At 38.4% G+C, this 17,060-nt stretch overlaps 1 protein-coding gene and 1 long non-coding RNA gene across 14 annotated transcripts in view; one reads left to right on the top strand and one right to left on the bottom strand.

Annotated features, from left to right (window-relative positions):
- PTPRQ (protein tyrosine phosphatase receptor type Q) overlaps positions 1 to 17,060 on the bottom strand; it is a 209,920-nt gene that overhangs the window by 45,357 nt on the left and 147,503 nt on the right. For all 11 annotated transcript variants that reach the window (XR_012904907.1, XM_075932438.1, XM_075932405.1 and 8 more), the window contains exons 45-51: positions 13,669 to 13,790; positions 10,699 to 10,885; positions 7,779 to 8,023; positions 6,088 to 6,154; positions 4,685 to 4,843; positions 3,559 to 3,781; positions 2,977 to 3,050 (exon numbers count right to left, since the gene is read on the bottom strand). Coding sequence is in view for 10 of the 11 variants with exons in the window: in XM_075932438.1 (XP_075788553.1) it covers positions 2,977 to 3,050; positions 3,559 to 3,781; positions 4,685 to 4,843; positions 6,088 to 6,154; positions 7,779 to 8,023; positions 10,699 to 10,885; positions 13,669 to 13,790 (1,077 nt within the window). In the remaining variant the exon portion in view is untranslated. The remainder of the gene's footprint in view (positions 1 to 2,976; positions 3,051 to 3,558; positions 3,782 to 4,684; positions 4,844 to 6,087; positions 6,155 to 7,778; positions 8,024 to 10,698; positions 10,886 to 13,668; positions 13,791 to 17,060) is intronic.
- Positions 1 to 17,060, top strand: part of LOC142829952 (uncharacterized) — an 84,380-nt gene that overhangs the window by 65,758 nt on the left and 1,562 nt on the right. Inside the window, exons 2-3 of one of the 3 annotated variants that reach the window (XR_012904913.1) lie at positions 12,036 to 12,123; positions 15,224 to 15,311. This is a non-coding gene — a long non-coding RNA (uncharacterized LOC142829952). Of the gene's footprint in view, positions 1 to 12,035; positions 12,124 to 13,546; positions 15,312 to 17,060 lie in introns of all 3 variants that reach the window. The other 2 variants (XR_012904911.1, XR_012904916.1) reach the window with 2 other exon arrangements.

Genomic DNA, 17,060 nt, shown 5'->3' with positions numbered 1-17,060 from the left:
CAAACTACTAACTTCCTTGTCCACACTGAGATTTTATCAAAATGGTCACCATCTGTTAGTTTAAAAAATAGTAAAAACCCAACCTTTTTTCCTAGTGTGAGCACGTCTTTTGTGGTTTAGCTATGACTAAATGACTCCCCAGCTTTTCCACATTAGAATAGTGGTATTCACAAAATGGTTGAGAGGAGAATATATACAGGTTGGAACTATGGATGTTAAGGACTAGCTGACTATCCGATAAGCAAATGCTTATCGGATAGTCAAGTGGACTAGTTGATGCCCCCCCTTGCTGCCTCTATCAAATAGAGGCAGCAAAGGGGGGGAGAGAGTACTTCAAAGTGGCAGCACCGCACAGAGTCCGTACCCATGGCTCCATGTGGCACTGACACTTTGAAACGCCTTGGCGACATTTCAAAGGGGCAGCACTGCACAGCTGATCCCAGACTCTGTGCAGCGCTGCCCCTTTGAAACACCACCTTTGCGTTTCAAAGCAGCAGTGCCACATGGAGCTGACCCAGGGATCCATGCAGTGCTGCCCCTTTGAAATACTGCGGCGGCGTTTCAAAGGGGCAGCGCTGCACAGAGCCCGTGATCATCTAGGGATTCCCTAGCTGACCCCAGGCTCCCTGCGGCATTTTCATGGAACCTGGAGTCATCTGGGGACTCCGCAGCTAATATTGGGCTCCATGCAGTGCTGTCGCTTTGAAATGCTGAGTGGAGCCTGGGATCAGCTGAGAGTCTCCAGCTGAACCTGGGCTCCGGAAACCATTTCCATGGAAGCCAGGTTCAGCAGGGGACACCCCAGCCGATCCCGGGCTCCAGCGCAGCATTTCAAAGCGGCAGTGCCGGATGGAGCCTGGGGCCAGTGGGGGACTCATTTCAAATACATAAGAGCCACCAGTGTGCATTTCAAAGTGGATGCACCCTCATGGAGCCCGGAGTCAGAGGGACTTCCCCTGGCCGTGGGCTGGGGCTCTTGTACATTTCAAAGGATGAATGCAGCAGTACCTACTGACTAGTCAAATAGTCAATAGAAATTCCATCAATTATTTGACTAGTAAATTAATCGTTATTTAATATTCTTAGTTGGAACTCCTTTGTCTAGCACCCTCAGGACCTGACCTGTCCCGGATGAGAGATTTTGCCAGACCAACGGAGGTCATTTCTGGACCCCTGACACTGGCACGCTTGCTGGCTTCCTGGCTGGCTCCCCACCTCCTGCTGGCCCTGCTGCCCTGTTGACCCCATTGAGCAGCCATTGGGGGACATGCTGTGGAGCCTCACACACCATGTTGTGGCTCTGGGACCCACTGTGTAGCTGCATGTGCCGCACTGGAGCTCTGGGTCCTGCAGGCCAGCCACACACTGGGGCTCTGGATTCTGCAGAGTAGCTGCGCACACTGTGATGGGGCTCTGAGATCCACTAGGTAGCCGCACACCACAGCTCCCTGCCCCACCAAGCTACCGTGGCTCCCAACCTTGCCAGGCAGCCTTGCGCTGGGTCTCCCAACTCCACTGGGCAGCCCCTCTGCTATGTGCTGGGTTGCCCCATCATCAGCTCGCTGTGGGCAGCCCACTGCCCTGCCAGCCCTGGAGGGATCCATGCCGCTGGCCCCCTCCACAGAGACTCTCTGGTCTTGCAACATGCAAGAGTTTCAACCTGTACTAAAACGTATTATGTAGTTTTGTCTAAGCAAGGCTTTCCTGCTAAAAACTAATTACAATGAAGTAATTGATCTGGCCGGGCAAGAACCATGCTGTGATGCCATGTGAAACATTGGCATAAGGTATAATTGGCTCTGAAGAAGTGCCAATGATAACTAGTTTTGGGAGAATCTGCAGTGCTGTTTTTTCTGGTTTCACATATTACTTATTGCAACCAAGTTTTACCCAATTGTGGCACACACCAGAGGAGCCAGTGGTGCAATTTCAATAGTGCAAGTATAGTAGGAACTGCAATTAACTATGCTGTTTGCCTATACAGCATTTCATCCTGTCCTTGCCGGGGTGGTTTCTTTAAGCCATTTAGGGTTTTAGGATGCATAAGTAACTAGGAGGAGGAGGGTGGGGTTGTAATCATGACTCCTTTTATACTGCCCTATCATGCTGGCACTTCAGGGTATTTGCTTCAATTACCTTGGATGTCAGAGATTTCTAAGGCAGAAAGAAACATTTGTAGTTGCTTCTTCTTAAAGCATTCAAGGTCAGGTAAACAGACAATTTAGGCTGGGCACTAGCATGTGGGTACTTCTTTTGCTGTATAGCTGGGGTAGTAAATGTGATACTTCATTTTCTAACACAGATCAGATGGACTGGGGAAAGCAGAGGCCACAAGATGAGTATGCAAAGAACAAAATATGCCCAAAAGAAGCTATCTACTAATACATAGGGACATGCTCAGCTTGTTTGGGTTCCCTTTTCTAAGGGCTGGTAGTTTCCTAAGTATCAATTTACTACTTTGTTAAAGAAACCTATCAGTTTCAATGGGATCTATCTGGACAAATTTGAATTCCATTCCTTCAGGATCAGTGCAATTGCAGCAGCAGCTACATGTGGCTTAGGGTCCCAGAACAATTGTGCCATCGACCAGTGACGTCCAGGATGGTCTCGGTTCTACTTTAGAACCTCATTGTTCTAACAGATCCTAGCCAGTCTGTTCCAGGTTGATAAAAGTCATTTTTGTTTGAACTCAAAGGGCTAAGGGATCATGTCCACAGGATGGCTGCCAGCAGAAGGAATGGATAATAGCTGAAACTCACAAGAAGATCATGCAGCTACCATGGCATGGCTTTGCAGGGCATCCTGTGGGATAAATAGATTTTCAGGCTGGGCACCCTTCAAGTTAAACAAGGCCCACCAAAAGTTGAGGTTACTAATTTGAAAGAGAATGATCCGTTAAAAAGAAGAGGGAACAAATTCATAACTTATCAGAGGTTTCTGAAATGTTAAAATGTCCTTAAATTAAATTCTCCTTACCTAAAGTTTTGACTGGGTCAGAATAGTCTGAATCTGTAAACTGGCCTTTAACATTTGTTGCTCTGAACTTAAATCTGTAAAATAAATTAATTAAATTCAGGAATCAAATATTTATATATAAGTTTTAAAATCTTTAATTCAATGAAGAAATTGTAATTATTTTTCATTTGTGGGGGAAATTATATGGAATCAGTATACATCATATAATTCAAGAATCCTAATGCCAGCATGTTAAAAGTATACTGTAGATGCATGAAATAGATAGTACTTATCTTACAATTAGGCTTGCTGAATTTAGGAAGAACAGTCCTATATTACTAAAACAAAAAATCTGCCTGTCACTTCTGTCACATTTCCCTTTTAGTTAAAAAATTAAGTACACAAAACTACTTCATATAAGAAGTCCAAATGTGCTTATGGCTTCTTGTGAAGTCACGTTAGATCTCTTTTTTTTTTTCCTTAAATGAGCCTTGAAAATATTACCTTTGCATTTTGTGTGACTGCCACTCACATAAGTGCATATTTTTATTTAAACAATTTTATTGCTTAAACATTGACATAAAACTTGAATTTTATACTTACAAGTACTGCTTTCTTGGTTTTAGGGGGCCATTGCAGATTTTATCTTCACTCCCAGGTATCATACATGTAGTATCAGCACCTATCACATAGATATCTTCTTTGCCACTTATTCCTTCCTTTCCTTCTGTACAGGGTGGGTTTGGAAAGCCTTCATTTGTAAAATATGGTCTTGGCTTTTTGAAGTAGGCATCATACCACTTAGTAACATTTCCATCATGCTGAACTATTGTCAGAAGAAATTAATTATAAAACATTTCAATCTTAAACAGCTTACAATTAAGGTAAATAAACCAAAGGATCTATTTTCAGACTTGCTTAGTATGCAATAGCACCCAATTAAAAACCTAAAATAGTAATTTTTCAAAAGCATGACTGGTATACCATACAACGTGTGGATGCTTTGCTTTCATATGGGGGCGGAGGGGAAATGGAGATGGATTCATATATATGGAATTTCCTTTTTTTTTTGTTTAGATAAGGAAGAGTTTATAATATCTGGCCAGATTGTTTAAGCCTCTCACACTGGTAGACAGTTTCTCAGAGTAGTCCCATGAGACTACTCATATGAGTAACTGTTCATCAGTTCATATAAAGGGGTTCACAACCTGACCAATATTGCACAAAACAGATGTATATGACTCCATCCTGCAGTAAAATAGAAATATTATTATGGCTGAAATCTTCTAATAGTGATAAAATGCTATAGAAGGAAAAACTACTACATGGAACTTTCAGATATTTTAATTCCACATATACAGCTTGTGTTATTTTTAAAGGAAATCATGAATAAGGAAAATGGATAACCCCTAGAAATGAACAAGAGAAATAGTGCATGGATGACTTCAACCACTGACAGCAACTATTTGTCAGCTGAAAAGGGAGAATGCCTTGCACAGGATTCCCAAAATCCAGTCAGCAGGGCACAGATAATGCTTCAACTTTCGAGTAAGGAATGATAGCACAGAGGTACACATGAATGACTCCTGGGAGTGTTACAACTGCTATAGTAACTGGTCTGCTGTCTCCCAACATTAAGTCTGGATCACTCAATAAAAACAATAAGAGAAGAGGCTAACAAATCAAATACAAAAACCTAAAAATGTATTATTTGTAAAAGAACATTTACCTCCTGCTTCTGCAACAAGAACTTGTATCTTCTTGATAGGTCCATGATCATCATTATAGTAACATATTGGCATTCTGATAGTAATTGTTGTAGCAGTAACAAGAAGTGTTCCGCTGGTATCAAAAACTGGTGTTGGTTTCTTATTAGGTCTTGGTGGTTCTGTTTTAAAATAAATATGAGCCACAGTGTTTTTCTTTCTAATGTATTAATTAAAATCACTTAGTTCAAGCATGCAATTGTATGAAGAACTTAAAAAGAACATAAGAACGGTCATACTGGGTCAGACCAAAGCTCCAGCAAGTCTAGTATCCTGTCTGCTGACAGTGGCCAATGCCAATAACAAATAGAGGCTATGGACAAAATCTCTTCCCATCCTGGCTAACAGCCTTTGATGGACTTATCTAGTTCTTTTTTGAATCCTGTTATAGTCTTGGCCTTCAGAACATCCTCTGGCAAAGAGTTCCTTGCGTTGACTGTGTTGTGAAAAAAAATACTTTTTGTTTTAAATCTGCTTCTCATGGGTGTGGTACGATGTAAACAAATATGGTTCTATTGTCTATTTCTAAATCTCATGACTAGATAATATTTGAAAGGCCTTACTAGATAATATTTGTAAAATGGTAAAATCTGATATTTGTGAGGCATGACTAGATAATATTTGTAAAATGGTAGATTCTGATAATCCTTTTCACACTGGGTGCATCTAGACTGGCAAGATTTTGCACAAAAGCAGGTGCTTTTGTGCAAAAACTTGCCAGCTGTCTACACTGACCGCTTGAATTTGTGCAAGAGCACTGACGTTCTAATGTAAGAATTCAGTGCTTCTTGCGCAAATACTTTGACGCTCCCACTCAGGGATAAGCCCTCTTGCGCAAGAATACTTGCGCAAGAGGGCCAGTGTAGACAGGCACCTTAAATTTTTGCGCAAGAAAGCCCAATGGCTAAAATGGCCATCGGAGCTTTCTTGCGCAAAAGCGCGTCTATACTGGGCACGGATGCTTTTGCACAAAAGCACTTTTTGCGCAAAAGCATCCATGCCAATCTAGATGCTCTTTTGCGGAAATACTTTTAACGGAAAAACTTTTCCATTAAAAGTATTTCCGCAAAATCATGCCAGTCTAGATGCAGCCACTTAGTAATATCTTATTCCACAAGTAAACCCACTGTTTTATTGGTACTAATTATGGTATATAATACAGTTCAAGTATCAGCAAGGTCCTATGTAAGCACTGAATGTCGTCAATCTATAGCATAGACAGAAACAGATCACAGGTATTCAAGGCTCACAGCTTTATGTTCATTCTTCTAGGCAACGACATGAGGGCACACATATGCATGCTCAACTTTACAGCAATTATTAAAGTTTTAGAGATCTCAGCAAAACAGCATTTTATTAGGCATACCTTTAATATCCATAGTTATTTTCAGTTGGATTTTTGGCCCTGCTCCAGCACCATTTACTGCATACACCTTAAAAAATGAACATTTTATTTTAATCAAAATGTGTGTTAAACTTAAATCAGCAAACACTAAATATATACGGCTGAAAGGAATAATTAATCGTGCAATTTTATATATGTCTTTATGACAAAACTGAACACTTTCAGTGATATCATAAACCTTAGGACTGACATTTGTTTTATTCATATGACCAGAATGCAAGATGGAACTAGAACCTTAATTTATGTATACAAAGAACATTATTTAAATATTAATTGAAACTTCCTTACTAATTTATCTCTAGCTCCATTCTCTTGCACTCTCAGGAACACACTATTACAGTGGCATATCTCTCTACCACGAACTCACTCCCTGATTCTCTTTAAATCCTATTTCAAGACCCATCTCCATGAAATTCTATCCCCTGAGATTCTTAGTTTTTCTACTATAACATGATCTTTATATCCTTCTTGAGTCTTGACTCTTATCCCTCTGCATATATAGATGCTATCAGTATGATACATGAAGATTAAAATAATTCTGTGTGTAAAGCTTGAAAGCACTCATGAAACATTTTGTTGTACAGGTTGGACCTCCCAGGTCCAGCACCTTCAGAACCTAAGTGGCCCTGGATGAGGGATTTTGCCAGATGAGGGGAGGTCTTCCTGTTGCCCCCTGCCCCTGGCTCCTCCCAGCCTTGGCTTTGCTACTGAGTGAAGGCCAGCTCCAACCCTGCTACCATCCCACTGCCACATGCTGAGCTTCTTGGCCCCACAGGACTCCTGGTCACTAGCCCTCCACTGGAACTCTCTTGTCCTGCAACATGGATCTTGCCAGACCACAGAGTCCCGGTTAATAGAGGTTCAACCGGTACTTCTGTATGAAAGACAATATGCAAAAATAAATTGAATACTCTTATCAGATTCGCCTAATTTTTTGAAACTACATATCGGTGGACCAAATTTTGCCTTTAGTTATACCCCAGACTCTCTGGATCTACACCAGTGCAACTGAAAGAAAAATTTGGCCCAACTGTTTATTCTTCTGAACTCCTGTGATACTGGTGGAACAAGAAACTGAACAGATTTACATTTGAAAAAAAATCCAGAGGGACTCTCTCCAGTACCTTCTGGTTATTCTCTGTGCCATTCACTCCACTCATCTCTAAAATCCGAAGGAAAACAATATTCCAGTCTCTAGTGTAACACAGATAAAACAAAGAGGGGGAAAACCTCTGAACAATTATTTTCAGGAGTATTTTTACTCTTTCTTTTCCTCCCATCCTGTCCTAATTGCGGATTGCTTTAATTATGGAATTAAAAACAGTAATAAAGATCTGTCTGAAAACACAGTTTATAGGATTTGGCCCTAAAACTGATCCAAAACCAATACAAAACAGAAGAAGACCACAGGGATCAAAAGACAGAACAAAATTCTGTAGTGATAAGTGACGTGTCAAAGAGTGGCCTGGTGATCTAGGAATACTCTTACAAAGTGCTAATTAAGTGATGGTAAGTGTCGTCAGTTACTATTAATTTTCCCCATACACTTTACAGAATGCTAGGGAACAAAATCATATTCTGGGTTTAGGCCTGCACTCCTTAATCAAGCACATATGTTGACATCAAAGACAGAGAAATGTAGTAAGTCTTACACTGATGTTATATGTATGTCCTCCTTTTAGTCCTTCTATCACTGCAGTGACCGAGATATTTGTTGAGTCAATGACACTTAGATTGTGAATCTGGACAGCAGCAGGATCATCTTCTTTGTAAATCATGGCTTGATATATTTGAATATTTCCATTGGGTTCAGATGGTGGCACAAATGTCACTTGGAATTTTGTTACTTCATCTGGTATCTTCTGAAATGTTATGTTGTTAGGTGAGTCTTTAGGCACTAAAGGAAATATTTCAGAAAATTCACTGAATTTATTACTGTTATTATTTATTTCTAGATTAGTATACAAAGGGGTTACAGAAAAATATACTTTTGGACATAGTATGATATCACTGCTATTTAACTTGCTTAACTAAAAATTGTTAACCCAATACTAAGTGCCTGAGCAACTACTGTAGTAGTAATATCACAAATAGCAAACCTAATGATTAGAAACCCATCATAATTAGCATCAGATCATAGGCAATCACGCTTATCTCTAAACCCACTGCTTCCCAGAGAGCTTAATGAAATGCATGAGCCTTGAAGTATGCTCTGAACATAACTAATGCTTGTTTTATTAGACCATGGGGAGACGTGTCAGAGTTGGGGATCCTTTTCTGCCCACAGCAACCACCCTCTGTACTTTTACAGAAGGGGACAGTTATATCAGGAGCATCTGCTATTCACAGCTGACACTGCATTGCTCAAGGAGAGGAGCAGTCTTTCCATTAGCTGATATCCAAATATACTTGGGTTTTATAGTGAAACCAGCACTTAAAACTCCATCCAGAAATTTACTGGCAACCAAAGCAGCTCTCAGAGCACATTTATCATGTGCTTTCCTAACATAGCCCTTTATTTAAAAAAACACATTTATTTGAGTAGTTTATTCTCAGGATGACAAAAGCATAAATTTTACCAATATTTCCACCTGAAAGAAAAAGTGATCTCTCTCTTTTCCAGGAACAGATGAAAAAATAAGTTGTTTTGCCTACTCATGCATGTGAGCAGGCAGGGATCTAGCATGATTCCAAATTACAAACTCAAGGAACCAAAGGCAAGCATACTCCCTTACTCAAGGGGTCAGATATAATCTCTGCTTGCTGCTTGCTTCTCAGCCCATGGAGAACAATTCAGCCTTCTCTGGGTTGAGCAAACGTCAGCTAATTTTCTCCCAAGCCTTACCACATAAATAGCTTGAATGTACAAGATAGGTCAGATGAGTGGCAAAGTATTTATTTTTCTCCAGAAGTATAACCTTCCCTTATATAAAGAAGGGACTGTAAGACTGTACCCCACAAGAGGGGGAAAGGGGGCAGAAAAGTGATCACCTAGTACAATCTTCTGTTGTTTTTCCATAATCAAGAAGTTGAGCCATTCTTAGTTGACTCCTGCTTCTCAGGGATTCAGTTGGGCCATCAAAGCCTCATAATCATTGTACAGAACGTATCATTATAGACATGATTTTATTAAATTACCAGAAAGAGGTCACCCTCAAATATCATTAATCCACTGTCTATCCTATACTCAGAGGCTGTGCCTAGACTGCATCCCTTTTCCGTAAAAGGGATGCAAATTAGACACATCGCAATTGCAAATGAAGCAGGGATTTAAATCCCTCCCGCTTCATTTGCATAAACATGGCTGCCGCTTTTTCCGGCTCGGAGCTCTGCTGGAAAAAAGCACCAGTCTAGACGGGGATCTTTCGGAAAATAAAACCTTTTCCGAAAGATCCCTTATTCCTCTTAAAATAAGAAATAAGGGATCTTTTGGAAAAGGCTTTATTTTCCGAAAGATCCCCGTCTAGACTGGCGCTTTTTTCCAGCAAAGCTCCAAGCCAGAAAAAAGCGGCAGACATGTTTATGCAAATGAAGCAGGTGGGATTTAAATCCCCGCTTCATTTGCAATTGCGATGTGTCTAACTTGCATCCCTTTTACGGAAAAGGGATGCAGTCTAGACACAGTCAGATTGAAAATAGCCTGACTATAGTCAAGGCAAACTGAGGTTCAAAACAAGAAGATAATTAGCTCCTATAGCTAATGATGCCAAATGTTCTTAAATTCAAAAGTTTTGTTTTTAAAGGGTGATTTAATATATAATTTAAAGTCCACTGAGAGTTATTGAGTATGAAAATCCAGCAGATGATTTTGCCTTGTTATGAAGCTAATCAAGCTAATTCTTATTTCTGGCCTAGTAGTCTGTCATTCATTTAGGTGCATTATCACAAAAAAATAAATCTTTTAAATTAGCCTTTTGATTTCTGGATATAATTTGGATATAATTTGAATGGAACACAATGATGTCTAAAATATGTCCATAAATCAACAGAGGTTACCCTTCATTAGAAGAGATTAGGATCTATAATATTTACAGTATATAAATGATCATAATAAACGTAGGATAAATGCTTGAGAAAAGAAACAAGGTATTTTTAAAAGGTATTTACAGTCAAGACGTTGACTCTGAAAATCTGGAAATTTAAAGACCTATCTTCATGGTCAATGGCTTGTCTGCTGAGGTAGTCTGTTCCTTCAATCAGTGTCCCTTTAAATATATTGCCTTGACAGATTAGATTGATCTCTGTACACTACAGCCTGCCTCTGGCTTACTTGGTTAGCTCTGCATCACTTTTACTCAAATGTTAAACAGGAGTAATGATTACCCAGCTTTGTAAAGCACTTTGAGATTAATGGATGATATGTGCTAAATATTAGCTGCATTTATTTTACTGTCACTTTTTATCTATAATCACACTTTAATGTCAAGGGGAATTTATATAGCTTTATTGTGAGAACAAAATCTAAAGATGATTGAAAATGTAGCTGGTATTCTAGATTTACATTTTCTTTAGTAGGCAGGTATCAAGAAAAGAAATCTGTGATGTTTAAGTTAAAAACACAAAAATACTTACCTGCCTCAAATGTGGAGACAATTACTGAAGAACTGGACTTGCCTTCAACATGTGCAGCATTTACATCTCCTGTAAAAGCAGTGACAACTACAGAGTATCTTGTGAATGCTTTTAATTCTGAAATTTCCAGTGTTTTACCCTCATAATTTGTCTTGAGAAATGAAGCTTTATAATCATCACTATCTACCTATAAATAAATAAATAAATGCAATACAACAAAAATAGTGCATTAAATTCACAAGATTATATTACTCATATAGCACATTTTATTTATATTTACCTACATACATATAGAAATATACAAGTATCCCTTTCTGTGTAAGCTCAGCTGATGTGGAAGAAGTAGAGTCAAAGCTCCACCAACTTCTGCTCATATCCATCTGTGCAGGACGGGAGTAGCAACTCCACAGAGACTGAGCACTGAGACTTACAACTTGAGTAGCTTGGGTAGAGAAATAAGAAGTCTGCTGTATACCCCTTGGCTCCCTTGTGTACACAGACACAAACCATAGATAATCATTAGGCCCAGAAATAGTCCCCTTGAAGTCAATGGGACTTCTCATGAGCATAAATGTACTAATGCAAACAAGTATTAGCTGGATCATTTCTTAAGGATCAATACATAGTTTGTTTCACAAAATGTGTATTGGTACATAAATGCCCAAATCTATGTAATTTTATTTAGCTGTGAAAATGAAATTAAACACATCAAATAAAATTCATTAAGGAGTTGCTCATTAGTTAATAGCTTCTTTTGAATAATGATGGCTCAATACTCTTATACATAAAATGGAGAAAATATTCATTCAGCACAATCCTCCACCGCAGAGAGCTGGGCCAGAGGGCCTAGTAAGTCTTTTTGAACTCTATGAAAAATTCGGCAAGTGAAAAAGGAAGCTCTTCTAGTAGATGATCGAACAACGTTTTATTAAGACTTTTCCTTAGGTTCTATTCCCACTATTACAACATTTAACATGATGTTTTCATTATTGTTTTGTCAATGTGTAATTTGAAAGAAAATTAGGTAGCTGTACAGTAGTTTTCCCACTGGATGAAATTTGTATTACATGCAGCTGCTAAAGCATTAGAATCATTCAAACACAGTTTTTCTTTGACAGATGTGCCTCTATCTCCTCTGAGGGTTAACCTTAACTAAAGTTTCTGATGCACTAAACAGACATTAGTTTCCTGGGGTGACCATCAAGAGATGAGATACGTTTTCATATCTTACTACCAGTTATATGGCATTTAAATATTTACTAGAGAGATATAAATACTGTACAATTGTTTTGAGACAGGATCTTTAAATGTTTCTTTATTTTTACTCTTTCCAAAAGTGTTATGGTCCAATTCTGCCTCTTTTACTGATGCTGTATAGTCCTTTACTCCACAAAGACTTCCATTGAAAACAAAGAATGAGAAAAAGTAAGGCATGATTTATTTGGGGGTAATGGTGGCTGAATGATTTTCTAATTTACTACTCTGTAATGCTGAAAAAAATTGGAAATTTAAAAAGAAACCTTGACTTTCAATAAATAGATGGAAAGTATTACATTTTTGAAAAATTATGATGTGACAGAGAAGGGATCTGAATTTATTATGGCCTGTGAAAATATTTTATAAATCCTTAAGGAATCTGATCTGAGAACTAAAATACTAAAATGTATGTAATGTTGTAAAATACAGAATGTTTGTGGAATTTGGAATCTTAAGACATGATTTTCCCAGAGGGCCACCAAAATGTACACCAGTATTTTCACTGCAGACAGACTATGACAGTTTTATTGGACTTTAAGAAGCAGTGGACTTGTTTGCATAATGCTGTTCACTATAAGGATGACACCTGTAGCTACTGATCATTTATTAGACAGTTCCTGATTAGAAGCAATCTCTAACATTAAACTCTATATACTTGAAACATATTTTGAATGTGAACATTTCCTTAAAATCATATTTTGTTACTGACTGAATATTCAAAACAGCATTTTAAATTCCTGCTGAATATTTACCAAAACATTTAAGAAATCCAGTCATTCCTTATAGCCTGTTGAGTAACTTATTATACATTACAATTATAAGAATCAGATTAATATGCTATGATCTAGGACATGACTGCATCCTGCTAATTATTCAGGAAATGCTCATTACAAAGGCAGAAGGGAAAATTGTGTAAATAGAACTTGGTGGAATGTTTCACACAAAGAAGATATTTGAATTTGAGGGTTTGGTGCTTCTGCAAAATGGTGAAAGAAATCACTTTGGTGTAATTTTACAACAGTTTGTTATATGTGACAAGAGGGTTTCACAAATAAAATATTTCTTCCTTTGTTGAAATCAGAATCATTAAGAACTGTGCTCCAGCTCTTCTCTAGTCTTTGCTAATGACCAGCTTGAGATTTTGCTAGAGGAAGGAAGAGTTTTCCTCTTAACACTCCACTTGTTATTCTAAGTCCTGCCATCCGATTGCACTGCTGCTGTGATACATGGTCTACTACCTCCATAGTTCACTGGGCCAGTGAGAGGAACAGTAGTGAACACAGAATATGCAGAAAGGGTAGAAGCACATCAGCCCCATGTTGTCATTTCTATGTTATTGTGACTCTTGCTATATTTGGTGTTTTTCTTAAACCCAGGAGCTTCGGCTTTAATTTGCTAGGTTTATAAGCAATATAGCTCCATACTCTTTTGTCTAAGGTTTAAAAGAACAAATGACCATTTAACAAAGCTAGTTTCCATAATGTTTCCCATTAGCAGTCTAGTGATATTTTCAATATCAAAGAATTTGCTTATTTTCAAGAAACAAGAAAATCACTATTTTCTCTAATTATGTTTATTTCTTCTGTCCTAGATTCCTCAGAGGGCTTTCTTTCTGGCTTTCATTCCTATCCTATTTCTAGGTCTTGTAATTTTTATAAAAATCAAACACCTGTATCATTATCAACCAACAAGTAAAAATGAGAACTGCCTTACTGAGGTAACATATATGAGGTAGAACGTTGGTCCAGTAATAATGTAAGGTTCACTCCAACTGATGTTAATACTGTGAGGAGATGTAACTACTACATTTACATTTTCTGGAGGACCCTCTGGAGCTATGGAAAAAAACATTATACACAAGTGAATCAGAGCTGAATTAGTTCACAACAAATAACACAATATCTTGAGTCTCCTGAAAATACGATTCAGTTACCATTTAAAAATGAAATCTTCATGACTAATATTATATTTGCCAAGCTGTTTAAAGAATTACAAACATGTTTGGTTCTGATTTATAAAGCTTTCTTAGAGATTTAGATACATCTTTTATTGAAATTCTATATCCTTAAAGGAAGATGTGTCCAAATCTTCTAAACAGCTGAAAAATTCTCATAAGTTTGTACGAAATTATAAAAGAAATGTTTGGTTTCCAGTCTTCTTATCTTTTTTTCTTAGCATATTATCAAATACAGAAAAAATAAAGAGGAGAAAGAAGCTGTAGGAATGTTATATGGTCACTATTAAAAATGAACATTTTTTAACAATTTCCACATGACACGGTGGTTATCTTATTATTCTAAAGTATAGAAAAATTTGGCACTTTTCCTACAACAAAAACCTTCTTAGTACTATGCATATTACTTTTTTTAATAAGTGAACATGATGAGAATGTGAAACAGAATTAATGAGTGTAAGAGACATCTCGATTGCACATCATATGAGAACTTTACTCCATGTCACCGTTTTATGACTGCTAAAAAAGAACAGAACTGCTTTCTCTACAAAACTCAATGAATAGTAAAATAGTAAAAGAAGCACCCTCTATTCCTACCTTCGATTCTGCATAAAATTGCTGTAATACATTTTTCTCTTTCATGAATCATTAGATCCCTATCTAATATCCAGTGGATTACAGCTGGGAAATAAGAAGGCTTGGATGGTAATCAGGTTTGATTGTCAGTGGGAGGCTGAGGGGGTTGTCTGAATACTTGAATTTAGACTACTCAGAGGAGGGTGAGGACAGGAGAGAGACAATTTAAAGCCAATGTACTCATCTGCAGTAGCTCAGTGATATCTACTGAAGACATACATTTTTAACTGTGCTATAACTCATTTTATGTTAGTTCACATCATACTTTTTTTCCTTTGGTGAAAAAAAATGTGTGTGGTACCCATTGCTGCATTACTACAGGACAATAACCTGAAAAATGGAAAAGTAGACAGCATGCTGGAAAAGTGCTGGTACAAAAACACTCGGTGTTACATAATAAACATTTTTAAAACTTTGTCTCAGTGGTAACTGTCACATTCTGATTTACGATTTTTTGTGAAATGAGTCTAGTCAGTAATGGGGTAAGATATCACTATACCCTTTCTCTTATAAATCACAGCAATTTACTCTGTAGAAATGACCTCGTCTTATTCTCTCATTCCCCTATAATCCAATCACTTCCTCTCATAAGCACTTTTCTCCTGGTTTTCACAATAATGCATTTTCTGTAACTAACAACCATCATTTCCTGATTATCATGCTTCTATCCTGGCACAGGAATGTGGGTCTTATGGAGGTCAGGGTCATCTTTCCCATCCATCTGTGTCCTGAAGCTAAGGCAACAGTGAAGTGTGTTTGCTAGAAGGTAAGTCTGGATAGCCCATCATGTAGCATAGTCCTAAAAAACAAGACTGAAAACCCTAACCTCCTCATGGAAGTTCATGTTTGTCCATTTGGATAAAAATGGTTTGTTTAATTATTTTAAGGGGGAATGTCTCATGTCCAGTTATATTAAATTAATCCAGATTCCCTCCCCCCAATATTTGGGTTGTTAGGCATTAAATAGATATAGGGTTCAGTGTTCTCCCCATAAAAAGAATTAAAGGAACAAAGAATCCTCTGCTTCTTCGAGGCAAATGTTGTCTGAAAAAGGGGTATTCAAGCATGACAATATCACTCCCTTCCCTTTGCCCCAGAAAGGCAAGAACTCCAGGCACTAGAGTTTGGGAGGGAAGTGCCGGAAAGGGCAGGGCGACTTTACATTCCTGAAGGGCAGGATCTCACAGAACTGTTGCTTGAAAATCAGAAACACTAGGTTCAATTCTGCCCTCAGGCATGCCCAGGCAACTCTAATTGATCTCTATGGGTTAAATCTCCAGCTATTCCACATAGCAGTAAGATGCCCTTATGCCCCAGAAAGTTGTTTTTCCTCGCTGTGCATCAGCAGACTCACCCAGAGGATGCTTGATTCAGCTTCATTCCCATTAGAGAAAGAGGAGGAGATTCATCACCCTGAGTAATCCAATGGTGCACCCTGAACCTCTCTCTCTTGCTTCTGGTACATGGAGACTACTATTGGCATTATTACATAGCTAGGACTGCAGAAACGCTGGCAAAGGAGAGAATGCGGAACTGGAAAAGGTTCCTTAAGCATTTTTAAATATAAAAAATTCCCAACTGGCAAGTGCTGTAGGATTTGTTTGAGGTAGCAGGAGACAAGGCTTTTCCACAGACTGATCTTAGCTCTGATGGGCCATATCTCAGGTGCCAGCTGGATACCTGTCTTTGACGTGTTCTGTTCATTTTCTCCTCAGCTGATTGCCATTAAGCCAGGGAGAACCCCAAGCCTTGCTAAGACGGCAGAGAGACACTGCTCATGCTCAGTGACATCATCACCCATGTAATCATAGTCCTATATGGCAGTCAGGCTGGACAGTGCCACAGACCCTGTCCTTGTACAATTACATCTCATAGTGTTAAATTCATTATTATATCTCATGATCTGGAAAAATACTGGATTCCATGTATCATCCATAGAGATTTATACATTTATAATTGTGAAAGGCAAATATTCTGTGTGTGGAAGTCTGGCATAACTTTTAAAAAGGAAAATGTAGGCTACCTATTAAAATATGTTTCGTTTGTTAGATGCATTTGGGTATTGCAGAGAAGTGTTGGAAACCCCATTGCTTAGAACTTTTAAAACTAGACTAGATAAGGGAAGGAGAGTCTGCTGCTGGGAACAATATATGTGTTGACATGCAAATTGACTGAATAGTCTAACAGGTCTCTTCTTCCATCTGTAACTTCCATGATAACCATAGTAGCTGGAACAGGTTAGCAAGTTAACTCTTCCTTAAATCATTGCACCCTGCTACTGAGGAAAGCTAAAAGATTGTTTCTCAAACTTTTTTATTTTAAATCCTCTTCCCCATCCCTCAATTTGAAACTAAAAGAGTCCTAAACTCAGCAGCTGTTTTACAATACTGGCACTTGCATTTCTCAGCAGGCAGACAGCAGCTGAGATCTGTAAGTGAGAAATCTTTTTCAGAGTTGTTAGCTAGCAGAGTTGTTTTCCTACCCTGTTTCTGCAGAAACCTAAGTTGTAGCTTTG

Source organism: Pelodiscus sinensis, chromosome 1 (genome assembly GCF_049634645.1).
Source record: "Pelodiscus sinensis isolate JC-2024 chromosome 1, ASM4963464v1, whole genome shotgun sequence".
NCBI lineage: Eukaryota > Metazoa > Chordata > Testudines > Trionychidae > Pelodiscus > Pelodiscus sinensis.
This window is presented reverse-complemented; position numbering and strand designations above follow the sequence as displayed.